Raw genomic sequence first — 27,887 nt, 5'->3', positions numbered from 1 at the left:
AGCTGTGTACCTTTATGCTAAATGCATAAAGTAAAACCACAGTATATGAAAAGTAGCTAACAAGATCCAATCTAACCTGGAAATAGAGCTAATCATTTAGCTTACAACTTGTCAGCTGTCTAGTCAACATGTCTGCACTGTATGGCCTGTATGTCCAGCATTCTAGGAATTATCAATGGATTCTGCAATGAACGGAGCTTATAGCCAATGCAGCAAATATTGTGCATTAGAGTGAGATCTGGCAAAGATGTTTTTTTTTTTTTTAATGAACCTGCATTACATCTGATTCATCTTGGTTTGATGACAAGCAATGGGAATATCCCACAGTATTAGAAACCCTATGGTTTTATAAACCAGCAACCTCAAGTTTAGGTGTGAAACTTTTGGAAACACATTTACCAAAAGCAAACACTGCAGTTCTCTTATATGTTGAAAAGGTAAATCATGATCACCTCCTATTAAGCCATAATACAACTTGACACTTTGATAAAAAAAAAAAAAAAAAATCTAACCAAGACACAGTTTATAAAATAACTGAGGATATTAAGAATATGGGGATACAAGGACAATCGTCACAATAGTCTGAGATGCCCAGGTGTAGTTGTTCCATTAGTCTTTGTTGTTTTCTTTCTAATCTTGTTAAGATTATTCTTTATTAATCCCAAAGATGTTTGTTATACTTTGACCATTACATAAGATAACAGCTATGTATACATCTCCATAAATTACATTGTTTGTCTTCTGTAGTACTATAAGGTACATATGCTGAGGTGTTGTTTAATCTCCCTAAGCAGTCAAATAAGGAGAAGTAGTCCCTTTTTATCAGGATGAAGTCACAAGAATAGGGTAAAGAAATGGGAACACACAGAGCATCGTAAGTAGATATAACAACCCATATTGATAAAACATAATGAAGTCGATGTTCTAAAGAACCAATCTGGCAAAGAGATGATATTTTCATAAATATCTGCAGGTAGTAGTCTCAGCAGGGAGCCAAGGCAGGTTTGTCAGAAAAACAAAAAACAGACGCCTAACCAATGACCATTCACCTGCCAGACAACATAGAAGACATGCCCAGAAGGATCAACTAATGTTTTTCTTGGCTCATCTTCTTTTTTTGCTCCCAGTGCTTGTACAAGACAATTTAAGCCCAGTACTGTAAAATTTGTTCTTCTCTAAGTTAGATTAAATCTAATTAAATTTTTTCTGTCCTGTTTATTGTCTTTCTTCTATTATTCATTAAAATTTAATGCAATTATTTAAAATGGGGTATTTTAGCATGATCAAATCCATGAAAACGGAGTGCTGAGGCATGACGTCTTCAGTGGGCAGAAGCTCTCCTTACAATGTCAAAGGGAAATAATGCAAAATCTCACGAAGAACTCTATGATCAAAAGAAATGTGATATGTTTACAAAATAACTGTACAGTAAATGGTGACGTATCTTAATTATTCTGTTCTTTATTCTCCTCCTCTGCAGCTTTCTGTAAAAGAGAGACAACCAGACATTAGAGCTTTAATCTGAGCGTTGAATATACATCAGGATTAATGTCAGATAAATTTAAGCTTGACAAGTTGCGTTTAGGCCACTCGACATTTTGCCTCTCATCCAAGAAGCTTCCTTTCTAACTAGTGGTGGGTCCATGACCTGGATGACTGAGAATCTTCACAGAAATGTCAAATTTAAATTGTATGAATAATTATGTTCAAAATAATGCAATCATCCTACATCCAACACCAGGAGAGGGTTCTCTCATTTAAATCTGTTGATATTGTCAGCTCCAAAGATCAGACAAACAGGATCAGAGGTACAGAAGATGCTGTCTGATTCAGCTCTCAATTGGAATAATGCTAATTATTGGACCACTACACATAACTCTAATCCATCTAATGTTTTGCTGTTATTGTTGGATGACCTTTAGCCAAATGCCAGCAATTCTCAGCCATTCTCACCTTGTTTATATAATTCCAAAACCCTTTCTTAATGTGTGTTTGGATTTATCATTCTGATTAAAAAGCTGATTAGGTCCAAGTTTCAACTATCAAGCTAGTTTCAGTAAAAGCAGAATCTTATGGAAGTTTTCCCCTCTATTGCAACCACCCCTTAGCATGATAGTACCACCTCCATACTTCATTTATAGTATATTTTTTCTCCAGAAGTTATCTTAACTCCTCCAATTTGAAATCAACAAAGAGTTCTGTGTGTCTAGTTGTCAGTTCAGGACAGACTTGAACCTTCATTGTGGTTTAGGTCATCCTGATTCAACAATTGAATCAAATAACAGTTGATTAGTCAGTCTTTGGAGAATATACAGAGGAGGTCCTTCAGCCATTATTTCATGTGTTTTGGAGGAAAGGCAAGATCTAAATCACGCAGATCTTCCCTTGTTTTATCTTTCTAAGCTTTTTGGATCTTTCCATTGTTCTGAATGCAGGTCAATCCTGTAAATGCTGTTAAATAAATTACTTTTATGAAGGTGCAGTGAAACTAATTGCTGCAGGAATTATGGATTACTAATCAGAAAACAATCCATGTTTTTTTTCAAGTTTAGACTTTTGATCTTCAACCCAATCATTAGGCTACATTTTTTTTCTTTTTTTTTTAATCTTTAAAAAAGTTTTTTTTTTTGTATAATGATTTTACCTTTCAAAAAGGGTTCCCATAAATTATCCAAAGCCAAAACCTTATATAACTGATTTGATTTGTGATTGGAGAGAGTCTTCTGTCTGAACAGAGATTAGTGAGTGGTTCTACATCAGTTTAAGCATCGGTATAAAGATCTGACCTTGAGCTTTCGCAGGTTGGCAAATGCTTTGAGGAGCTTTGGTGTTGGAGGTTTTTGTCCAAACAGGGCTAACCCTTTCTGCTTGTCCTCTTTGGTTGGAGCCCCTGCTGCAGCTTTGGTTTTCATCAGTTGCCTTCAGGGATCACAGAACAAACATGTGGGTTTCAAGTTATAAACAACATAACTGCTCTCTTTTTCTCATTCTAATAAACTCACCTTCCCTTCTTGGCCAGAACTTTCTGAGACTCGGGGTAGTGGACAAGGATATCAAACAGGTCTTTCTTTTCCAGAACAAACAGGTTTGCAAAGCCATACGCTTTTACGTTAGCTGTCCGTCTGTTCCCTCCATCTTTAGCAGATTGTAGTAAGCTATAGGCACCAAAACAAACTCATCGATCAAGTCTTAGAGGATAAATAAAACAAGAACAAAAATGAAAAGAGAACCGATAGGGCTAAAAATCAGCTAAGTAAAACGTCAGGATGCAGTTCAAATGAAAATAACACAAATGGTTCTAGAGGTGCAACATTGTACTTCAAGAAATTAGAAATCAGGAAATGAATGAACATATTTTTTAAACTAATCTAGAAGCAGCTGTTTTTATTTTGTTTCTCAGCTGCCTACCCTTTAACAATTGAAACCTGGACCTAACCTGAAAGACAATCCAAATGTTCTCTGGATTATTGACTGATTTATAAGAAGTACTTCAATGTAATTAAGTCCAATTCAATTCCATTCAAAATACTTTATTAATCCCAAACGGGAATTGAAAAAAACTAAACGTTTAGGCTTTCAAATGAAAATGACAATGAAAACTACTAATTGTAAGACACGGTGGTGGCAGCACCTTGCTCGGTTTATTATAGCTGCTTGTGCATTGTACTGTATACTGTTAATTGCCTCTAAATTCTCAAACAGAACTTCATTTCAAAAGCTAGAACATTTAAAGGGGCACACCATCCGACAGGACAATAATCTTTCAAGATGGATAAACTCCAGCCTCTAGAAGGGCCCTGAATTCAACTAAATAGAAAATATATAAAATATATATAATATACTTAAGAAACTACTACATTTTAAAGGTGTTATGCTACTTTTGACAGCAAAAAACCTGTCAGATATCCACTAGAAAGATACCAGAAGCTAGATGAAGCCTATAATTTAAAATTTTTCCTCTGCAGATTTGTCAAGGTTAATCTGACCAATTCCTATGTCAGCTGGTGTAAATCATTTTAACCGAGGCTTAAAGCAATAAGAATGTAAAACTAGCACACCAAGTCATTAAACTGGTTAAAAGACTAATTCATAAATAATTGTGGTGAGCTGCTCAGATTCATGCCTGATTTCTCCAAACACGCAGCCTGCCTTCAGCGTCACAAACACAATGCTGTTGTCGGGTCCTCCCACCACCTGCACTGCTCCACTTTTGATGATGTACATCTCCTTACCGATGTCCCCCTGCAGAAGGAAATGAAGGACCTCAGCTTTTAATCCATTAGTTATTACATGATCAGCACAACTTACTTACCTTTTTCACCACAAAGTCTCCTGGTAAGTAGATGATGGACTTCAGCCTCAGCAACATGTCCACCAGCATCTGCTGGTCACAGCCCTGAGACAGACTCCTGATCATTCACCTTACCAATGCAGTGTGTTCTTGTTCATTCTCATGAACTTAATGTTTTTATTATTTTTCATTCAGGCATTCTGTGCTTTTTTTTTTCATATTGTCACCCGTGATTCTATGCCTTTTATCTTTTAAAACAATGTGTGGTTCTAAAGCAAAGTACGCTGAATCACCTGAAAGAGCTGGATCTTCTGGAAGGTTGCCAGGTTTATATCCACCGCAATGGCGATTCGCATTACAAGAGGCATCTTGTCCAGAAGCTCCGACTCATCTGAAGAGGACACGAGATACAATGTTTACAGAGGCTGGATGGCTTCAATGTGATTTCATAATGACTTAACCCCTCCAAAACACAGGTTCATGCAGATAGACTCTTTAATTTTAGATCAGCAAAATTATTACAGAAAGGTTCAAACCTTTCAAGTGTACAAAGCATTTTTATTTTAATGAACACATCCTTTAGATTCTCTTAATTTAAAGAACAATTATCAGCTTTTATTTCACTTACTTTATACTATAACATTTGATCATATGTATCCTGTATGTATAATGACAAATAGAGCATCTTGTCTTGTCTTATCTGATCTTATTAAGACTGAATACATACAGTAAGTGTTTTTTAAAATCCTGTACTTATTGCTGAAAATAGAATAAATATTAGAAGATAATGTTTTAATATCACAAATCCTCTTTAATATTCCCTCTACAATGATCAACATATTTATTTTCCTTTGGAAAATTAGTTGTATTATATAGAAATATTGCATTCTTAAATCTTCCTAAGCTGGTAGATTAAACTCACAATATAATTTTTTGGTAACTTTCTGATCTGATAAAAAGTTTGCACACCCCAGATTTTGAACTTATTTTCAGCTTTTCACGAGCTAAAGAAGGCTTAATTTTTTAGAAACCTCTGTTAGGATTTCTTAGTACACACCTAGCATTCCCTGAGATGCCCAGGTGTAGTTGTACCAGGTTCGGACTCTGTTCTGAACCAACTTTGGAATGGTGTAAGTGTTCATGTAGGCGACGCAGCCGTCCATAGACGCCCGAAAGTATGTCTGAGCTGCCGTGGCCGCTCCTATGACATCTCTCATCTAGAGGAAAGAGACAGAAGCTCTCCTTAATTATCAGTAGATCATGTTTATGTTCATGATCATATGTAGATCATGGAGACTTCAGGATGCAGAGATGTCACTTTCTATTGTAGCTGTGTGGTTAGTTTTTACCAGGAAAACCCATCATTTCATTCAACCCATTTATCACAATTTCAGCTGTTTTAAAAGTGTTTATTGTTCTTTTGAATGCAGTTAATGGCAGTTAATCACTTCCTGACTTGCAAAGGTTGATATCTTACTTATTTGAATTAAATGTTCCCTTAATTTACCATTTTTATTAAATAATTTCCTTTCTTTCATAAACTGCAGGTGTATCCGACACCAGATGCCTTTTCAATGCACTACAGGACAAACACATCCATCTGACATCAAAGCATCAAGGATGAGAAAAACAGCTGTTTCTGATGGTCTGATATTATTAATTGTTCAATAATTTCTATCAGAGAGCAAAATTAAATGCCCCATATTATAAACATAATACCCAAAGATTTTAACAATGGTATAACATGTTTTCTTTATCATGCACATCTTGATATTTTGTTTGAATTAAGCATTTCTGAGTAGCCCTTATAAATTCAGCTTTCTAAGCAGCAGCCCCTCCCTATCTTTAAAAAAGTATAGTTTTACTGTTTCACATTAAGCAATGATTACCTACTCACCTATTTTGACTGTGCTGCGTATACTCAGTAAACAACACGTCCAGTTTCTCTGATCAGCGAAGTGAGGTGAAGCGAGAAAATTTCTGCTCAACGTTGAGACGGAGCAGCTCCTTTAGCAGCTAATCTGCACAGTGACAGCAACTGCTCCTTTTTTAACCTAATTTTGAAGAATTACATGTTTTTTTTTTTTACAGCTTTTCCAATTCTCTAATTACCAAATTAATAGCCCTTTGTGTCACTGTAATATATACAAAAATAAAACATATAATACCAGAATTGCCAAAGAGAAGGTATCAGCTTCACCTGTCCAATGAGGCTGGAGAACACAAAGACACCAATGAAAAAGTTGGTCATCTGAAAGGTGATCTCAAACAGAGTCACAGGTTCTGGGAGGCCCCCTATGTTGATAAGGCTGCGTACTGCAAAGTAATAGCAACGTAGATACCTGAGGAAAAATACATGCTTGAATTAGACAAGAAGTAGGAATTCAACTGGAATACATTTTTCATGGAAACAGAATCTTTATAAATTCATCTGATTTAGTTGTTTCTGTAAATCTGAATGGTGTTGCTGAAAAGTAGAAAAAAAAAATATAGTTTTATCAATACTTTCTATGATATTTATAAATGTGTGGCTTTTACTTATGTAATATTTTTTATTACATTTGAAACCAGATTGTCATGGTCTTGGTTCTGTTGTACTTTACTTTGCTCCTTGTTTTCTAGTTTTATTGGTTTAATTCCTGTTTTGTTGTAATTTCTAGATTTATGTTAGTTCTCATGTTTTTCTGTTGTCCTCTGTTGCCCTCTTGTGTGTGTGTTTTCCTTTCCCCTTGGCTCCCTCGTTGTCTCCTCTCACACCTGCTCCTTGTCAGCTCGTTAGCCCTGCCTTTGCCTTAGTCAGCTATTTATACTCTCCCTCTGCTGTCACTCCTTGTGGGTTCCTTCTCTTTGCTGTCCTCCCATGCTGTTGTCCACCTACCTTGTCTCTCCCTGGCTCCTCGTGTTTGGTTTCCCCAGATGTCTCCATAGTTCTGGTTTGCTTTTCATTATTAGTTGGATTTTTGCATTCCTGCCTTTGCTTACTGTTTTGCCCCATTAAACTGCTAGAAATCTCCTCAGCCTCTCTGCCTCTGCATTTGGGTCCTCCAAACCACAACCAAACCCTGACACAGATGTCACTATATATTATATAGAAATACATGTAACTTTTTGACCCACTATTTGAAATTAAAATGGTTTAAGCAGTTTATTTTAGGTCAGTTAGGGTTACCAAAAACAATTAATGTTGACTAGATGTCAGAACAAACCAAGTATTTAGGGAAGTGGTGACCTAGTGGTTAGAGCGTAGAGCTTGTAATCCTGAGGTTGTGAGTTTGAAACCCACTCCTACAGACTGCCATTCTTGCTCCCACTCTGCTCCCCAAGGGGATAGGTTAAATGCAGAGAGTAAATTTTGTTGCACTGTACTTGTGACAGTGTAATAACTAGAATAAGGCTGGAAAAAGAATTGGACTTTGGCTTTCAGAACAGCCCAGAGAAAATTGATGCAAAGGTTTTATAAGCTTTTAATAGGTTAATAAGCAACATTTGAATAAAGTTAAGATGTAGCTATGGATGTAGTATAAGAATCAAAAGCACAAATTAATCAGGGACGAAACGAGGACCTCCACAAGTTTGACAGATCCAATAGTACAGACTGGAAGAAAAACAGTTTTTGAGGATTCAGACTGAAGCTGTGAGAGGGATATTAGCCACATTGAAATGAGTCCGGCATCATTAGCAGTAAAGGTCCTCAGAAAGCAAGAATCCATTACTCTTATAGTACTATAAAAAGGATCATGCTGTGCAGGTTTTTTGCTGTAAGGGTGACTGATACACTTCATAGAGTAGATAGAAATAAGTGACAACGGTAAGGAGGAAAACAGTAGCAACATCTCCAGATGTTAGCCCTGATATGAAAAGGAAAAAGTCTGTGTGAATAAGGTGGGTGTCACATTCGAGAAAATTCTTTAAAGATACCGAAACCATTCATTCTAAGTCAAATATTTATCCAAATTGTAGCTTGTGCACATGTATAATCATCTCTGCTTTAACTGCTAGTTAAATAAATAAAAAGAAAATCCCCTAAATTATTAAAGTTAAGGGTTAGCAAACATGATGTCCATTCCAAGAAGTGCTGCATAGCAGTGTTTGATGTTTCTAAGAATCTGCAGATTTCATGAATACATAAAAAAGTTCTCTTCTGGATCATTCAGATGAGACAAAATGTTTTTGCAACCTTGATGATTTTCTTATATTAATTGAACTATGAATGCATTTATGGCAGAGAGTTTATGAGCATAATTTTAAGTGCTGTTTTGGAAAAAGAGCTAAAGAACCTCCATAAGTCCAACACTCACTGCCTATCAAACTACAAGAAATTAGCATCCTGGAGTGACATAGGTAAAGCATAGAGAGAATCAACTGAGATACTGTTGTAGAGTTCATTCACGTATAAAAAAATATATCCAAAACAGCTGGATTGATGCAGTTTTTGGAAAGACAAGCACATAAAAGTGCTTGATGACAGTTGATGCGATTAAAGGAGTCATAACCAGTTTTTAGGTTAAGAATATATATGTATTAGATATTTTCTGTGCTGTTAGGTATGCTTGGGCAGATATTTTTTCCCTCATATATTAAAACCATATTTTATGCATAACTATTTTATGAGGTTTTTTAAATTTTAAAATCAATTTTGTCCCAGGCAATACTTGAAAAAGCCTTTAAAGAAAAAGTTTTAGTTTGCAGACTCTATAAATTTATTGTAATTCAAGTGCAATATATTTTGTTTCAAAACAGGAGCTCTGGAATACACATAATCAGCTATTTTACAATCATTCAGCACCATGGACAGCGGCTAAAAGTAGACGTCGCTTTGGTTTTTTGTTTTCCAGCCTTAAGATAAGTTTAGGAGACAAAAAGAGGGTCAAAACAAGTCAGAGAAAAAAAGTACATACGCTGTGCCTTTTCCATCATACACCCATGTGGTCGATGCCAGACCCTGGTGCACTGAGGCTACGTAGAAAGCACAGGCATTGAGATGGAGCATGTAAAGCAGGTAACCTGTGGTACGGGCCACTCTTCATCAGTAACAAGATGTAGACAGAAGCAGACAAGATTAACAGTATTGATATCTTATATTCAACTCACCTTTTTAGTATTTCATTTAAGTAAAATGTACATATCTACAGTATCTACTTCTAGACGGTGGGACATAAAATTCAATAATGTATTTAACTGCAGTAAAATCTACATGGAGACACAGACAGCTATGTCCTCACTGCTCTACAGAAATAGAGAAGACATATTAATTAGGCCTTGCTCATCGCTAGAAGTTATTAAACAGGTAAGAACAACACTGATAAAGTTGGCCAGAGGCTCCCCTTTGCATAAAACAACTAAATTAAACAGAATAACCAAACAAGATCACATTAATTTTGGTCAACTGTGAAATCTATAACTTAGGAATCAGTACATGTTGCAATAAAAGAGCAAAATAAGTGTATATAGCAGTATACTATGATCCTGTTTTATTGATTTCATTGTTCTACTGCTCCTTCTGGCTCAAACGTTCAATTCCAATGTCAGAAATGTACCCCTAAAAGAGGGGTTCCTCTGCTGGATCTATGCATCCCAGTTGAGACTGTGCAGCATATTCTCCTGGACAACAGCTGTTAAAAATGGGGGCTCTCCTAATTCCTATTCTCTATTTGCAGAATGACTGCAACCCAGCACATCAAATCTTCAGATGACTCCACTATTGTTGCTCTGATCTTAGGCAATGAACCTGTTAAAGACTGGAGCCTTCCTCCAGGCTGTCTCTCTGATTAATACCTTGGAATCTTGGTTGTAAGCTACTCTTATGTGATACATCTGATCCTCCTTACTGATTTTTTATTAAAACTTAAAGGTCACAGTTTAGTTTTTGTAAAAATAAATCAACTAAATGCTTCATTCCTGTTAGGAACCTCATAGGAACTGTAAGGAATGTAGCTGAAAGTGTAAAGGTTTGGGATGAATAGTTGTCATTCTGAGATCATCTGAAAAAACACAAGGACCGAAGTGGCCTAGTCAAAGCCCAGATCTCAAACTTACTTTTATGATCTGGGGCAACTTGAAACATACTAAGCATGCAAGAAAATGTGAAAGATCTCAAAAGATATTGCTTAATGGATTTAGTGAAATCAGCCTTACTTGACTGATTTCAGTAAATTTAGATGGTTGGGGTTTTCTTACTATTTCCTTAGCTAAAAAACAGCAATTCCTGATTAGTTGTATTTTCTGATTAAAGAGTGCTTAATTCTGTTTTGTGCATTAGATATAAAAACAAACAAAAAATTTTTTAAACTGTATAACATCTCTCAAATACGCATTACATTGACTAAAGCATGGAAATAAATAAAAAACAGAACATATTAAAATAAAGAATATGTTGCATAAAAAGCTAAAACGCTAAAGATGCTAATAAGTTTTAAAAAGTACTTCAAAAAGACAAAATTACACATCAATATTTAAATGGTTTTAAAAAAAGAAATTAATATTTTAAAAAGTTTTTCTGCTGGTAACATCACTGCCCCAAACGTAGTTATGTTACCTTCTTCCCTGTTATCAGCCTGGGAATTGCAGTACAATTAAAACATGCAAATCACTCTGCTTAAAAACCCTCTAATAACACCAGTGTTGAGTTCATTCAGCCACAATCTTTAGCCACAGGATTTTTTATTTTTGTTCCCCTAATACTGTTAATTGTCATAGAGTTTTTCTGAGCTTGATCCTTTACCTCCAGATGTAAGCTTTGGCCATTATGCTTTCAAGGCGATCACTGAACTCAAAGAAAGACTCTATCTAAAACACACAGAAATAGGGACTTAGGATCCACACCCAGCATGTGAAAAGTGTTTTGAAAACAAAAAACTTAATTGTTTAAGTAAATGAGGCCCACCTACCCTGATGAAGCGGTTGAATCTATATATGGAGGAGAATCCGAAGTGTAGAGAGAGAAGGTCAAAGGGGATGATGCTAAAAATGTCCGTCTGAACAACACATACAGGAAGATTTACACCTCTGGCATTAGAGACTCTGCTGTCTAAATAATGCCCAGCACATATCAACACACATAACTAACACACATATTCTGGTACATGTAGGTAAAACAGAAGTGAACTAATGTTTCGTAATAAAGCAATGTTTTTGAGCTAAAATGTTATAATTTGCTGCAAAGCTCAGGAAGGAGAACATAATGCTTTAATAATGAGAGAGTAAATCTATATCATGTACCCGGTTTCATTCTTTCATAAGGGAATATGCTTTGTTGCAATTCATTAATGAACATGTAAAAACCTTCTTACCTTAAATCGATAAGATTTCCGATAATGTACTTTAGTCAAAGCTCTGTCTTTCTGCAAGCAAAAAGGTAGTTATCCAAACCATGAATGAATAAAGTCAGAATCGGCGTGTACCCAGGATTTCCTCCTAAAATTTGGGTTATTTCTATGTTTTGGAGCTTCTTATAATTTTGCAAAAAAAAAAAAAAAAAAAGTCTTTGTACATTTTTTTATCCGTTAACCCCCTGCTGTTAGATACACCCTTATTTTCTTTTTGTTTAAAAATTTAAGCTCAACAAATTTCTAATACTAATAGAGCATGGATCTTTTTCTGTGTCTCTTTCTGTCTCCTTGAACCCCAGTCTGCTGAAGGGTTTCTTCCTGTTAAAAGGGAGTTTTTCCTCTCCACTGTCGCTACAAGTATGCTTGGTGTGAGGAATTGATGCAATCAATTTCACTGTATGATCGGGTTGAACTGTAAAATGCCTTGAGATGACATGTGTTGTGAGTTGGCGCTACATAAATAAACTGAATTCAAATGAATCTTGTTCTGATTAGTTTATTTATAAATTAAGATTTAAAATGTTGTAAAAGTAGTAATTAAAGCCTTTACTCTTTTAAGCTCTGCTTCTGAGCCTAAACAACTGCTGATTGGTGATGTCTGCCCCTAAAGATTGTTTGCATATGATGTCACATCGGTGCGGACAACAGCAACTTTACACTTAAATCTTTTGTGTAAAATAATAATAGTTAGGTCCTGATGGGTTTAATGGTGTTCAAACAAAGCCAATAAAACAGCAAAGAGAGGTTTTTCGTTACACTGAGACTCAGAAGGAGTGACTTGGTAATTATCAAAATCAAAAAAGTGGATGTTTGCTTTAAAATTCAACGCCTCCTCAATATAAATAACCAAAAGTAGAACAGAAAGGAATCATTATGTGTATATGCAGACATTCTTTGTTACAATTTTTTGTGCATTTGAATTGTTTTAATTTTGAGACCATAAATGAAGATCATAGATGCATATTAGACTGATGGGAGCAAAGACCAGCAATTTTAACAGAAAAGAAATGCAGTTTACTTAACCTGAATTTTTCATTTTCCACTTTGGTCTTTACCGATAACAGCCATATTTACTTATATGTTCTTTAAGGACATCATCTAACATGTCTGTAATGCATCTACTGATGTCCTATCAAATTGCTGCATTTCCGTCTATTACCTGTAACCAATGGGTGCCCCTCTGTAACAGAGATGCTTTGTGACTTACAATAATGTCTCCAGCTTTGACAAACTGCAGTCGGGGCTGCCAAACCACGATGTCAATGACATTGACAATGTCAGAGAGGATGTCAAAAAATATCCAGAAAGGAATGGTAGTTTGGCTGTGGTAAGGGAAGGCCAGCCGGACCGGGCTGAGCCAGACGTTGTAGTTATAAGCAACGGCTACGACTGTCAACCAGCCGATGTACCGACGATCTGATGAGGGAAATAACAAATGCTCTAAAATGTTTCAAACTACAAAACATTCATATTTATTTACTGGTTGTAGCATAATCGGCATGGGGTACCTGTGAAGGGATCAATGGTGCTTCCCAACACTGTATCCATCATCTTCTCCACTGGATGGAAGAGGACGTCAAAGCATGAGCAGCTGATGTCTGGCAGCATCTTTGCCTTCCTCCTGACCTCCTCCGCTAGCCTCTCCTCCTCTGTTTTCTTCTCAGCCTCTATTCTTTTCTCCTCATCTTTTTTCTTTTTCTCCTCTGCCTTCTTGGCTGCTTCCTCTGCCTTCTTTCTGTCTTCTTCTTCTTTCGCTATCCGCTCCTCTTCTTTCTGTCTGACATAGTCCTCTTTTCTCAGAACAGGCGCTGAAGAGGCAAAGGAAAACACACCACTGGGGTAATCTATTTAGTCTTACTACGGTAAATAAAACCGGAATATTCCTAAATTAACACTTACTAACAGGTGGGGTGATATCTGGAGACGTGGCGTAAGGGTCTATAACCTTTTCTTTGAGCAGTTCAGTTCGTTCTCTTAGGCTCTTTACAACACTTCTTAGGACCTCATCTGCGTATCGGGAATAGACAACAGGAGGAGAGGAAGGGGGCTCCCCGCTGAAACAGAGAGACATAACACTGAGAGATGAAACGAAGAATCTACAGGCTAAGAGGTGTAACATAACCTGCTTAGATGATGACCTAACATGATGACCTTAAAAATATTTCTTTCATTTGGACATTTCCGCATTTTTTTTCGCATTAAAAAACACAAATTGCAATGTTTGGATACTGGATATGTATGTTATAGATCAACCAAAGTAGCACTTCAATCTGGACCTGTCCCATGAGCATGACATGGCCAGCACCTTGTTTCACCATAGGATTTGAAAGCTCTGTTTTCAATTCAATTCAATTCAGTTTATTTATATAGCGGCAAATTCACAACACATGTCATCTCAAGGCACTTTACAGTTCAACCAGCTTTCCCAAATTTTTCCAAACCAAGTCTACAGTGTTTCTCCTTCTATCAAGAATAAAACTGGGATTAGATTGAACGCAGTTGGACCTTTATTAATCATGAGGTGGTTTCCCAAGACTGCCCCAATACATTTTATCCAGAGCTATAGGTGTGAAGAGGCGGTATGCAAATAACAGCCACAATACTGAGATTATTATCTTATTTTACAAACATTTTAAATCACATATAATTTTTTCCCACTTTACAGTCTGCAAAATTTTGTCAAAACATAATGTGGCTCACCAGGCATGATTGCTTTTAGAGGGCAAAGGATCAGAATTGTTGCATTTTCCACATTTTATATGAAAGCTTAACAAAAACATCAATATTTTTCTGTGAATATATATCATATTTAAAACATCTACTTTGCTGACAGAGAAAAGCTTATTGTTTCAAATTAACTATAGCCTGCATGTGAATGTGGGCTGGGATTATCCTCAGTCCAAAATGCTACGATAAGCTCCTAATCTCCTTTCCTGATTTAGGAGTCAAGCTGCAGGCCACAGATGGACCAGATCTGTTTAAGGCTTCACATTTAGGTGTATGCAACTAAATTGGGTACAATTCTGGTCATTTTATTATTATGGAATGTATTTATAACTAATACATGTCATCTTAAGGCAATATAAAAAAAACGTATCTAATTCATGTCAAATTGTTGCAAAAAAAGAAGCCAAACCTTTTTAAATTGAATAGAAAGCCTTACTCTCTTACACATGTCAATATGTAATGATGCCAGTCTTGATGCTCTGCGTATTCCTTCCAGTAACCCATCTTACCAAGTTAGCCCTTAGCCTTTCTGTAGCTTACTTTGAAACCACAAAGATTTCTCCTTACTGATAATATGCAACATCTTTTACTCTCTGTGGGATTAATTTGGTGAGGTTGTAAAGCTCCTTTTTTCCCCTTCTAATTAACTGAAGACTGGAATTATAGAAACGTTTTAAGCTTTTTTCCATAATAAACAGGGAAGGCTACAATAATTTTACTTCCTTTGTGTACAAAACGCATCTCTTATTTGTAAAGATTGTAAAAAAAAATATTAGGGCTGGGCGTTAATTCAATAACGATATATATCGATCGATAGACAAGTGGCGCAATAGAAAAACAGAGAGTCGATAAAAGTTCGATAAACAAACGCAATTTTCCTTCCTTCTCCTTGTAGCCTATCATGTAGGTTTATGCTAGTCACTACTTCTTCCCAACCAATCGCAATTGCGGACCCAGGCGCGCCGTCACAAAGCGCCGCCCTCTCAAACCACAACACAGAGCACATGAAGATGTCGCAGCAAGGAGAGGCGGAGGAAATTGTTCCAAAGAAGGGTTTCTGTAGTTCGCTGTTTTGGCAGTATTTCGGTCATGGCAAGTCGGACAAAAAACAAACCACGGTCATCTGTAAAATGTGTAGGGAACCAGTGAAAACGAAGTCTGATAACACAACCAACTTTTTTTTATCATCTCAGCCGCTCACACCCACAGGAGTACGAGATGTGTAGGCCCCGGCGCGGCTCTCCTCCGAGGAATCTTTGGGAATTTCGGGAAAAAAATAAATAAAAAATATTCAGTTCTGGGCAGTTTCCCACGTAGTTCTAACAATTGAGAGAAAAATGCTGAGGGGCCAGCAACTTCAAAGTAATAACCCAGGAAACTAAGCTGAACCAGGTTCAGCTAAGAAGAATGGGGGTGGTGGTGGCAGGGGGGGGGTCCATTTATTTATTTGTTATATTTATTTTGGTCACTTTTCTGGTCACTTTAGTTTATTCTTTGTCAGTATTTAATAACATGACTCAGGCCTCTTAAGTTATTTTTCTTTAAAACAATTCTGTTATGGTTAAAAAAGTTGGTTAAATAAAGATTTAATTCGAAGTCTGTGTTTGTGTTCTTTATTAAAAGCTGCACATAAAATATGGTTTCAAATCTTTTCAATAATTATCTATATCGATCAATATGCATTTTTTTTTATCGATAAGCTTTTTTTCTATATCGCCCAGCCCTAAAAAAAATATATATATAGGCTTAAGTTTGTGCGATGTATTGGATCATAAAAGAGAAAGCTAAAGCAGAATCAAAGACATACTTGCTGGAGCCTTTTTATATACCTGCTGATCACTAATTCAGTTGGAAGGCCAGCAGCTGATTAAGGATTAAGTTTGTCTTTCTTTTCTTAGTCTGTTTTCTCTTTCTGGCCTATTCCAGGAATCTCATTTTGTGGCACTTTGGGGAATTCTGTTATATCAGCCTTTGGGGGGACTAGTAAGATTTCTATGTGCCATGTACATCTGCCGTCATTAATATTCTGCAGTTGTCAGTTAATATATTTTTGCTTCTTGTATGAATTTAAGTCAAAAATCAAGCTGACATTTAGCCTCTCAGAGAACCTCTTGACCTTTCTATGAAATATCTTTGCTTCCTAATGGTATGTCCAATAAGGCAGCAGAACAGCAAGACTTGAAGAGAGATTTTTGTAAAATGCAACACCTTTTACCTCCTAATGCTTTGGAAAAAAAGGTCAAACAGATTCTTTTGATCAGAGCCACTCCTATCACAACCCTGTAACCATCATTAACTGTGAGAGATAATGCAGGACTATGAACCTGGTGTGACATAGAAAAATGAAATAAGAGAGACAAATGACAGAAATGTTATAGCACAAAATCAAAAAGTAGAGATTAAAATATATATCCTCTTTTAGCATATTGGTTTTCTTCTACTGTTTTCAAGAAACGAAAAAGTGAGTTTAAATGGAGTACTGCAATGTAATCTTTCTTTGGAGGCAATGCAGTAACAGAGTAAACATTTTACTGTATATGAATCTCAGTTCTAATGCACAAGTGATGATTAAACTTGATTTTAATGTGTCTTTCCAGACAAATTTATTTGTCCAAAAAAATTTTCGGACTGGCATATGGACAGGCAAAAGCAGGTTAATAACAGCAACTGTTTGTCATCTTGGCGCTAATAATTGGCTTTATTATTCATTCCATTCACCTGTCTACTCTGCCCAGTTGCTCATTACCGCTCACTGATCCACCTGCTCCTGCTTCCATTTAAGGTTCTTGCACCCAGCTATCAGGGCCAGATTACCTCGTACTTGCTGGCCAGTAGAGAGAGTTTTTTTTTAGCGTACCATAGTGTTTCTGATTTCCTCATCCTGACCTGTTCTACCTCTCATACCCTGAGCGTGCCTGTTCTTGTCTGACCTCAGCGGAGAGAGTGTTTTTTTTTTTTTGCAAAACTTTAGTTTTTCAGATTTCCTGACCTGTTCTGCCTCTTAACCACTGTGCCTGTCTGTTCCTGTCTGAACATTCTGCCTGAACCGTCTTTGGACTCCTGGACCTCTGAACCTGTCTGTTCCTGTTCTGTTTCCTTGTTCTGGCTTGGAACTCCTGCATGTTCCCTAGGGCAGCAGCAGCATCTGAGACACTCTGGGCGGCACCCGCAGCATCTTGTTGTCAGCCCACTGGCTGGATCGTACCTCATTCTCTGGCAATGGACTGAACTGTTAAACCATGTTTGTGACTCACGTTCTTAATCTTCCTTCATTAGATTTACGTGGTCACTAACCTTTGTTTCTTCTTAACAGAGTTTCCAGTGATAGATTTCCTAGCACCTGATATCACAGATCCACAGCCCGCTCAGTTCCATAGTTTGAATAAATGTTATGATTTATCCCACTATCTGTCTCGCCTTGAATATTAAGTCCTTCTTTTCTGGAATCATGACACTGTTATTGGAAATACTTAATGTATTGAGTTGGATTACTGTAATTTAAATCCCATACATCTTAGAATTGAAACTAATGATTATTTTGCTAACTGAATTTTTTTAAATAATAAATCAGATAAATAATAAAATAGCAAAAAGTAAGGAGCCTTCATCTTAAATGCAAAATGTCTGAATACATGATCTGACATAAGGTCATTGAAGTAAGTGGATCAACCTTTATGAGGTTTACAGTTCAGAAGTTTATAGTTTTTTTTTGCCTGTTTTGCTGTAGAGCTGCAATCTAAATTAGGAGACTGTTTTTTATAAAGCAGATCAAGCTTGTTCCTGAAAACTTGCTTGTTAAACATAATTACTGTTTAAGTCAGAGTTCTTTTGGCTGCTAAGGAAATTGCCAAACGACATGACAGCTCTATGCCCTAAAAGGAACACGGAGAAAACCTTGGTGTGTCAGTAGTTGGGTCATGGGTACCGTGCTGCAGAGGAACAGAGCTGTCATTTGGTACCAAAACTGAATTCGGGCCTAATGGAGACATAATGATATTAAAAATCTAGATGAACAATTAAACAAAGTTCAGTGTTTAAACCTCTTTACAAGTAGCTGCTAAGGGTCATTTATGTGACATAGCTAGAAATTAAAGTTTAAATCAATATTTTGAATTCAGCGTTTTGAGTTGAAATATTTTTAAGATTTTTATTTAGATATTTGTACAAAGAAAAAAAAACTTCTGAGGTGCACTTCCAGTAGGGATTGTATAAATGGCAACGCCCTTTTCCTGCAGTAGGATGCACAAGGTATATAGACTTCAGTCATGGGTGACGGTAACAGAGTTACCAACGATTCAAAATAGATCTGTTTCCAAAAGGAACACTTGAACATTTGTAGATGGTCTTAGCAGGACATATTTGGACATGTTATCTTCTTCTATTGGCTTTTATGTACTTGGTGCGGAGAAAAGAGTTAATCCATATTAGATTTTCTTCTATAAAGTTTGCTTTCTTTGTGTTCATGTTAAAGCTTACTGTTCCAGCCTTCACAAAGGTTGCTCTTTTAAAGCAATTCTTAAAATTCGGACTGAAAAGGGATCCCTTTTCCATGAATCTGAACAATCAGTTCCCATGACTTTTAAACATAGATCTATCCCTTCTGTAACCTGAATCCATTGTTTATGATATGATACATTGGGAGTGGATCCATACTCAATGATGATGATACATTCTTACCCTTCAGCCCCGTCTGGCTTTACTGGGGTGGCAGGAGCTGGAGCAGCAGCTGGAGCCTGAACAGCTGGAGCAGGATCTGCAAGAAATATTCAGCAAAACCTTTGGCTTGGTTTTAACTGCAGTACTCTGCCGCTGCAGTACTTTGCTGCTGACAAATACTGTAATACAAATGTTTTAAAATATAATTTCAATAAAGATTGTTAAAAACACCAAGAAACTTCTGCAAAATCATCCTTATTTACTGGTTTAAGGTAATGATACCATATATGGTAAATACACGACTCTTTGACCTATGAAAAAATCAAAGGGTCGCCAACCTATGGATTAGTTGAGCTTTGTGTTATAAACTATATCGGAAATTAAACAAGAAACTTCAGTTTTAAACATATGCTATCGTAAAAAGGTAAGCTTTGGGTAAAAGTTTTTTGTTGGTACAATATATAAACTCCAGACAGTGAATTTGTTCCATATTAACTCATTAGTGTTTATATTTTACAGGAAGCCCTTTGGTTAAAACATAACAAGTAACCTAATGGAGGGAATGCATTTATATATATATATATATATATATATATATATATATATATATATATATATATATATATATATATATATATATATATATATATATATATATATATATACACTATATTGCCAAAAGTATTTGCTCACCTGCCTTGACTCACATATGAGCTTAAGTGACATCCCGTTCCTAATCCATAGGGTTCAATATGACGTCGGTCCACCCTTTGCAGCTAGAACAGCTTCAACTCTTCTGGGAAGGCTGTCCACAAGGTTTAGGAGTGTGTTTATGGGAATTTTTGACCATTCTTCCAGAAGCGCATTTGTGAGGTTGCACACTGATGTTGGACGAGAAGGCCTGGCTCTCAGTCTCCGCTCTAATTCATCCCAAAGGTGTTCTATCGGGTTGAGGTCAGGACTCTGTGCAGGCCAGTCAAGTTCATCCACACCAGACTCTGTCATCCATGTCTTTATGGACCTTGCTTTGTGCACTGGTGCACAGTCATGTTGGAAGAGGAAGGGGCCAGCTCCAAACTGTTCCCACAAAGTTGGGAGCATGGAATTGTCCAAAATGTCTTGGGATGCTGAAGCATTCAGAGTTCCTTTCACTGGAACTAAGGGGCCAAGCCCAGCTCCTGAAAAACAACCCCACACCATAATCCCCCCTCCAACAAACTTTACACTTGGCACAATGCAGTCAGACAAGTACCGTTCTCCTGGCAACCTCCAAACCCAGACCCGTCCATCAGATTGCCAGATGGAGAAGCGCGATTCGTCACTCCAGAGAACGCGTCTCCACTGCTCTAGAGTCCAGTGGCGGCGTGCTTTACACCACCGCATCCGACGCTTTGCATTGCACTTGGTGATGTATGGCTTGGATGCAGCTGCTCGACCATGGAAACCCATTCCATGAAGCTCTCTGCGCACTGTTCTTGAGCTAATCTGAAGGCCACATGAAGTTTGGAGGTCTGTAGTGATTGACTCTGCAGAAAGTTGGCGACCTCTTCGCACTATGCGCGTCAGCATCCGCTGACCCCGCTCCGTCAGTTTACGTGGCCTACCACTTCGTGGCTGAGTTGCTGTTGTTCCCAAACACTTCCATTTTCTTATAATACAGCTGACAGTTGACTGTGGAATATTTAGGAGCGAGGAAATTTCACGACTGGATTTGTTGCACAGGTGGCATCCTATCACAGTTCCACGCTGGAATTCACTGAGCTCCTGAGAGCGACCCATTCTTTCACAAATGTTTGTAAAAACAGTCTGCATGCCTAGGTGCTTGAATTTATACACCTGTGGCCATGGAAGTGATTGGAACACCTGATTCCAATAATTTGGATGGGTGAGCAAATACTTTTGGCAATATAGTGTATGTTCTGCATATGCCTGAACCCCCTCAGCCAGATCATCACAAAGACTGGCTACGGATACCAATTCCGAAGCGGAACAATCATCGGTCACCTCCTCTACATGGATGACATCAAGCTGTATGCCAGGAGTGAGCGAGACATCGACTCACTGATCCACACTACCAGGATCTACAGCAACGACATTGGGATGTCATTCGGACTGGACAAGTGCGGTCGCATGGTCTCAAAGAGAGGGAAGATGATCAGAACCGAGGGGGTTGAACTACCAGAAGGCCACATAACAGATGTTCAGGACAGCTACAAATACCTTGGGGTGCCACAGGCTAACGGAAACCTTGAGGAGATGGCAAGAAAGACTGCCACAGCTAAATACCTACAAAGAGTAAGGCAGGTCCTGAAAAGTCAGCTGAATGGGAAAAACAAGATCCAAGCCATCAACACATATGCCCTACCAGTCATCAGATACCCCGCTGGTATAATAAACTGGCCAAAGGAGGAGATAGAGGCTACAGACATCAAGACGAGAAAGCTCCTCACAATGCATGGAGGGTTCCACCCCAAATCCAGCACTCTGAGACTGTACACCAAGCGTAGCGAGGGAGGCAGAGGGCTAGTGAGCGTCAAGACCACTGTCCAGGATGAAACAACTAAGATCCAGGAGTACATCAGAAAGATGGCCCCCAAAGACAAATGGCTTGGTGAGTACCTCAGGCAGGAGAAAACCGAAAGTGAGGACAAGAAAGAGGAAGGAGAACCATCATGAAGGGACAAGCTGCTGCACGGCGTATACCACTGACAAATAGAAGAAGTGGCTGATATCAAAAAATCCTACCAGTGGCTGGAAAAGGCTGGACTGAAGGACAGCACAGAGGCACTAATCATGGCAGCACAAGAACAGGCACTCAGTACAAGATCAATAGAGGCCAGGGTCTACCACACCAGGCAGGATCCCCGATGCAGACTGTGCAAAGATGCCTCTGAAACAATACAGCACATAACAGCGGGGTGTAAAATGCAGGCAGGAAGTGCATACATGGAACGCCACAACCAGGTAGCTGTCATAGTGTACAGGAACATCTGCCATGAGTATGGGCTGGAAGTCCCAAGGTCAAAATGGAACACACCTCCTAAGGTAGTTGAGAATGACCGAGCTAAGATCCTATGGGACTTCAAGATCCAGGCTGACAAACAGGTGATGGCTAACCAACCAGACATCGTGTTGATCGACAAACAGCAGAAGAAGGCAGTAGTGATAGATGTGGCAATCCCAAGCGACAGCAACATCAAGAAGAAAGAACACGAGAAGCTTGAGAAATACCAAGGACTGAAGGAGGAGCTAGAAAAGATGTGGCAGTAGTGCCAGTGGTAATTGGGCTGTGACCCCCAAACTGGGAGAGTGGCTACAGCAGATTCCAGGTAAAACATCAGAGGTCTCTGTCCAGAAGAGCGCAGTCCTAGGAACAGCTAAGATACTGCGCAGAACCCTCAAACTCCCAGGCCTCTGGTAGAGGACCCGAGCTTGAGGATGACACATACCACCCCACGAGAGGTGAGAAAACAGTTTATATATATATATATATATATATATATATATATATATATATATATATATATATATATATATATATATATATATATATATAAATTAGTTGCAGATAGTATGCAGTACAGTACCAAAAATTACATGAGCATCAACAGCATGCCAGTCATGTTTATTTCAGGCAGTGAATAATAGATGTAGACTATATGAGACTTTTAAAACCAAGTGCTAGAAAGAAAAGTTTAAAGTATGTTGGTTGATTATCTCTTTTTAATAGAATGACATAATACACACAGCCTCAAATCTACAGTTGGGCCTATGCATACAACCCTGAAAAGACTGTTTATTAATCCTTTCCTATGATGCAGAGAGTTTTGTCCTAAATATGGCCATGTTTATTTCCTGGAATTGATTAAACATACCTTGTGTTATATTGTTCAGCTTTATTGCACAGATATGAAAATGTAGCCATAGATCATATAAAATGTTCAACAGGGCTGATGTTTGGGTATTCAGTTCAATTCAGTTTATTTATATAGCGCCAATTCACAACATATTGTTAGGAATACAGTTTGTGTGTTTTTCTCTCTCCACCACCAGGTGGTGCCCTGTCCTTGTTGGGCCTCCCAACACACCTGTAGCTCGTTGGTTCATTACCGGAGGAGTATTTGAGCAGTGGGCTGTCACTACCTCAACGCCAGAGTGTTTGCCATTTTGGGGACTCTAGCCAAGCTGAGATTAGCAGAGTCTAACCTAAGCTTTGTTTCTCTGAGTCTTATCTAATTTTTGTCTTTCCTCTTCTGCAGGAAGTCTTACTGAGTAACTCGATACCTGGACCTTCTCCCCCTGGAATGATTAAGTGAGTACATACTGAGCAGGAGAAAACCTCCACATGATCCGTTTAAGTCCTCATCGGAAATCCAAGTGACAGTCCGCTCCTTTATTCCTCTGGGTCCAACGCTTGTCTATCTGTCCGCTCTCCAACAAGTTCCCTCTTCTCTGCATTAACCCCCACATCCCCTCAAGGATTAACAAGAGCCCCCACAAACGTGAGTCCATCTCCAGTATAATTCAAGCCTCAGTAAAATTTCCTACGGTCCCTGAACTGATCACTGTGATCTCCCCTTCAGACTTTCCAGTTCTGGTTCACCAGCCCAATGAGTCCCAGACCCAACTTCTGTTATTCATCATCATTTAATAAACCTGTTAAACTTTTTCCCTTGGTCTCTGGGTGGTTCTCTGCATGTGGGTCAGATCACTTAAACCAATCATGACACATATGTCATCTCATGGCACTTTACAGTTCAACGAGATCATACAGTCAAATTGATTCAAAGTTTTCTATCTAAGGAAAACCAGTTGATTGTATCGACTCATTGACTCAAAGGAAATCCCTCACACTAAGCATTCCAGAAGCTTTATATTACCTTGCACTATTGATTCTAAAAGCCTTTTATTTCCAGATTTTGGATCATTGTCTAACTGAGACATTTAACTGTATTCAAGTTTTAACAATTAGACTTTTTATTTTAGCTTCATTTAAAGGCATCAGATTTACTATTGGATTAATCTCCAGCCCCTTTCAAGGCTAGAAATTAATCAGTGGTGCTGTGTGAGTTAGAAAAATTTAAACAAATTCAAAACTTCAGTTGAGGTTTTAAAACATGTAACACACCAACTAAAGTTTCTGTTTGAGGTTTTTGGGCTCAGCAAAGAAAACATTTTGAATGCATCCTTATGTGTTTTCGTTGCCTTTGAAAAAACAGCAATGACTGTTGGTTTAGTGCCTTAGAGTGACATCTAAAATCACTTTATTATTGACACATATTTCTTGCCAAACAAGGGGCTGTGTGACAGCTGAAGTGCTGTTGAAATATAAACTGTTCTGCCAAAATCTGTTGGAGCTCACCGGTCGCCGGTTCTTCCTTCTTGGGCCCATCGTCCTTTTTCGATTCCTTAATTTCCTCTTCTTTTTCCTCAACATTTTTCTCTGCCTCTTTCTTTTCACTTGTTGTCTTTGGCTCTTCTTCTATGTCATCTTTTTTTTCTGGTAATGTCTCCTCCTGTAATTAACAAAGAAAAGCTATTTGAATTTCAGTGCCTTATGTTACCACCTGAGTTAAATCCTCCTTAATTTCATAAACCGACAGGGTTATTGCTCAAACTCAGGGATTTTAAAACTTAATGAGTATAACCCTTATTAGATTTCTATAAGATTTACCTCGGCCTTCCATACAGAAAGCCCATATTCTGATCTTCAGCTACCACAGTATACATGTCACATTAAATAATACTACTTACTTAAGCGATAGTATCAAGGTGTAAATTTATACTATATCCGTTGGTTGTGCTGTTCTTTTTACATCTTTGCAGGTGATAAAGCAGACTGAAGATGTTTTATTGTTATCTCCCTTTTGTATCCCCTATTATCTCCTCTTTCTTTCATCTTTTCTCCTGTTTTTCCTTTCCTGTGCTACTTACATTTTAGAGTCCATATAATCTGTAATTCACCCTGCATGTATTACAATAAAGCTATTTATATGCATAAATCAAGCGGAACACCATGGCGATAGCCGTAATGCTCCACTTGTGAGCAAAATCGAGTAAAATCTGTTGGGCTCTTTTTGGAATTAACACAATTATTCTTATTATCACATTGCCAGACAGGACATTGTTAAAAAAAATAAATCAAAATGGATCAGCTGATGGTAGTCTTAATTCTTATCATATCTGAAATAGTAATTTCATCCATTTACATTTAGGCAGCTTGATAGAAGCATCAAGGGTTTTTTTTTTTGATAAAAAAATTGTTAAACATTGAATTATTTGGTTGTGGATTGGTTTCCGAGCTTTAACCACTGAGTAATAAGCCCCAACGTTTAATTCTCATACCTCATTTCGCCACAGTTGAAACTAGATATGGAGATATTCTGTCTAAGAATAAACATTTTTCTCATTCTGTTATCACAACATTGAATAAAAGGCATTAGGTTTTGTAAGACAGTAGAGGCCAGATTTAAAGCTAACTATTGTGAGAGGATAGCTGTAAAATTTGACCAGGATCATTGAGTTTAGAGCAATTCTATAAAAAGATTGAAATAAAAAAACAAAAGCATTTAAATACGAAGACATGTTAAAAAGATTTATTTTATTACTATGGCACTGAGAAAATATAGATAATTTGATTGACTTCCCTGACCTAAAAAAGGGAACGCTTAGACTGACTAAAAGTCATATGGTGGGGAAAGAAACAGGGTTGTGAGTCTTTTATATAATATTATGAGTTTTTTGGTTTCAATTAAACCATTCCATTTTGACAGAAGACTTAACTCTGCGATAAATATCAGGTCCACTCCACATCAATGTCAGGCAGCTTCTGAAACTTTCACTGATCACGACCTGCTACAGCCCATCGCCATCCAAGAAGCAGACTTTCTACATTATATGTGGAGTTAGAGCTGAATAATCTTAATGCTTTTAGGTTTTAGCTACACATGTCATTTCCTCTGTTTTACATCTAAAGAAATTCAGGGATGACCGGGTCTTACCTTGGCTGGAGGAGCTGGTGTGGTTGAAGGAGTGGTTGAATGGGCAGTCGAAGGGTCACGAGCTCCCAACAACCTTTTCAACCGGCTAAACATGTTCGAAGGATTTCCCGTGGGCTACAGGGAGCAGGTCAGTCAATCCACTTCTTCTAGCCACTTCCTAACTGAGGGAACCCTGTGAACTGCCCTCTCAGCTCTAAGCAACACACTGAGGCTTTTACATTTCTTAGAATCGGTAATTCCCTGTGGGCACTCCTCCTTTTTGCCAGGGCCAGCACCAGATGAGATATCACACCCACCAATCCCTGCCTGGCCGGCTGATGCTGTACAGGAAAGAGTCTGATTTAAACAGGTGAATTTGCAATTATTACATATTAGTTACATAATATTTATACTATATGAAGTATTAAGCTTATTGTTAGGTCTTAAGGTTAATCCAAATGAAAGACTATGTAAAGGTAAGAAAGATTAAACTAAAATTTCCCTTTTCTCGGTTTCTTAGAATCCCCTTTTGATGCAGAGTTCAAAAAGAGGCCGTGCAGTTAATCAGCCTTCACAATGTCGCTGTCTGACTAACAGGATTAGACGGGATCTGGAGCTTCTGCTGTGCAAACCTGAGGCTGAGGGACTGACAATAAATGAACAAACACAAGAAAACAAATCAGACTGTTGTAGCATCTGCCATTCATTTATTAAGGTAAATATGGAAGATTAAATCAGTCAAATATTACATTAAATTTGTATTAAATCAGTTTGGCTTATAGTGTCAAGCTCCATAATCACCAATAAAAAGCAACCAGTGTAAGACAAAACAACACAGCAAAAAATAATCTAGAAATAAGTAAAACGTCCTTATATTAAATGTATTTACCCTTAATTTGAGTTGGTAAATAATATTATTTTCCAAAGGAATAAGTATTTTTACTCTTAAAATAAGACAATTAGATAATATGCACTTGAAATAAGAAAATGCAATTGTTTTGTTCTTATTTTAAACATAAATAGTCTTGTTCCAGTGGTAAAGTGTCTCACTTACCTCCTAAATTCAAGAAGAAAATAACTTATTTTAAGAAAAAAATAACTTACTTAGATTTCTTTTTTTCATTGTATATTAAACAACAACTTTGGAAGTAGATCATGTAATCACTGCGTTTTCTAACCAGTGACGGTTTTTGATATAGGTATGGGCCATAGGGCCTGCCACCCAGGGCACCATTTCATCATGGGGTGGCAAAATTACAATTGTTGTTAGGTTCTCTGCACATGAAGACAAAAACAAATAATGTCCACAGAAGCGCTACGCTATCGTACATAGGGCTGGGCGATATGGACCAAAAATAATATCCCAATATTTTTAAACTCTGTGGCAATAAACTATATTTATCCTGATATGTTTTCTTTTTATAAAGTAATTATAAAAGGGCATCCCTCAATAATCCTGGCCAGCCGGACTGCTGGTGAGGCTCAATACTCTCCGCTGCAAAACCAACAGGACCAATCATAGTGACAAGATTACAGATGCAACATGGCGATGTTTAATTGATTTATTATGTTCCCAGAGGGCTGTTTATATCTTTTCTTTTTTATTTTACAAAAAAAGATATAGTTATCTGATTGGTTCTAAACTGTTTCCACTGACACTGTTGATCCAACTTTTGAAATCGGGCTACACGCTTCCTTCCAGACAAACATGCTGTGTACACAGCATAAATTAGTCTGGGGCTCTCCAGATCAAAAAGCTTTTTTTCCTACTGTCACACTTCACTGTGTCCAACAGGCCCATTTTCTATAAAAATACACATGAGATCATGTCTAAACTAACTGAAAATTTACCTAATGGCACTTTTAAAACTATAATATTTCAATGTCGACTATCTCGCTATAAAT

The 27,887-nt window shown here is 37.6% G+C and overlaps 1 protein-coding gene across 1 annotated transcript; it reads right to left on the bottom strand.

Moving 5' to 3' along the window:
* Positions 1-158: 158 nt before the first annotated feature.
* On the bottom strand, positions 159-26,436 carry cngb3.1 (cyclic nucleotide gated channel subunit beta 3, tandem duplicate 1). The gene is made up of 18 exons (XM_038304278.1): positions 26,004-26,436; positions 24,365-24,518; positions 19,024-19,099; positions 13,519-13,673; positions 13,128-13,427; positions 12,827-13,035; positions 11,581-11,631; positions 11,179-11,265; positions 11,013-11,077; positions 9,190-9,312; positions 6,492-6,633; positions 5,349-5,508; positions 4,585-4,682; positions 4,313-4,396; positions 4,124-4,242; positions 3,003-3,155; positions 2,787-2,919; positions 159-1,484 (listed from the first exon to the last, which is right to left on the bottom strand). The coding sequence occupies exons 1-18, from the start codon at positions 26,094-26,096 to the stop codon at positions 1,446-1,448; spliced, it is 2,241 nt and encodes a 746-aa protein (XP_038160206.1). The 5' UTR covers positions 26,097-26,436; the 3' UTR covers positions 159-1,445.
* Positions 26,437-27,887: the final 1,451 nt, after the last annotated feature.

Source organism: Cyprinodon tularosa, unplaced genomic scaffold, assembly GCF_016077235.1.
Source record: "Cyprinodon tularosa strain WSP-4 unplaced genomic scaffold, ASM1607723v1 ctg53, whole genome shotgun sequence".
Taxonomy (NCBI): domain Eukaryota; kingdom Metazoa; phylum Chordata; class Actinopteri; order Cyprinodontiformes; family Cyprinodontidae; genus Cyprinodon; species Cyprinodon tularosa.
Note: the sequence above shows the minus strand (reverse complement) of the source record. Positions and strands in the feature narration are given on the sequence as shown.

Coding starts and splice junctions, on each gene's coding strand:
- cngb3.1 (XM_038304278.1), bottom strand. CDS start 26,096: ATGTTTAGCCGGTTGAAAAGGTTGTTGGGAGCTCGTGACCCTTCGACT. Junction 11,078..11,178: donor GATTCAACCGCTTCATCAGG/GTAGGTGGGCCT, acceptor TGTGTGTTTTAG/ATAGAGTCTTTCTTTGAGTT. Junction 6,634..9,189: donor TATGATGGAAAAGGCACAGC/GTATGTACTTTT, acceptor ATTTTTCCTCAG/GTATCTACGTTGCTATTACT.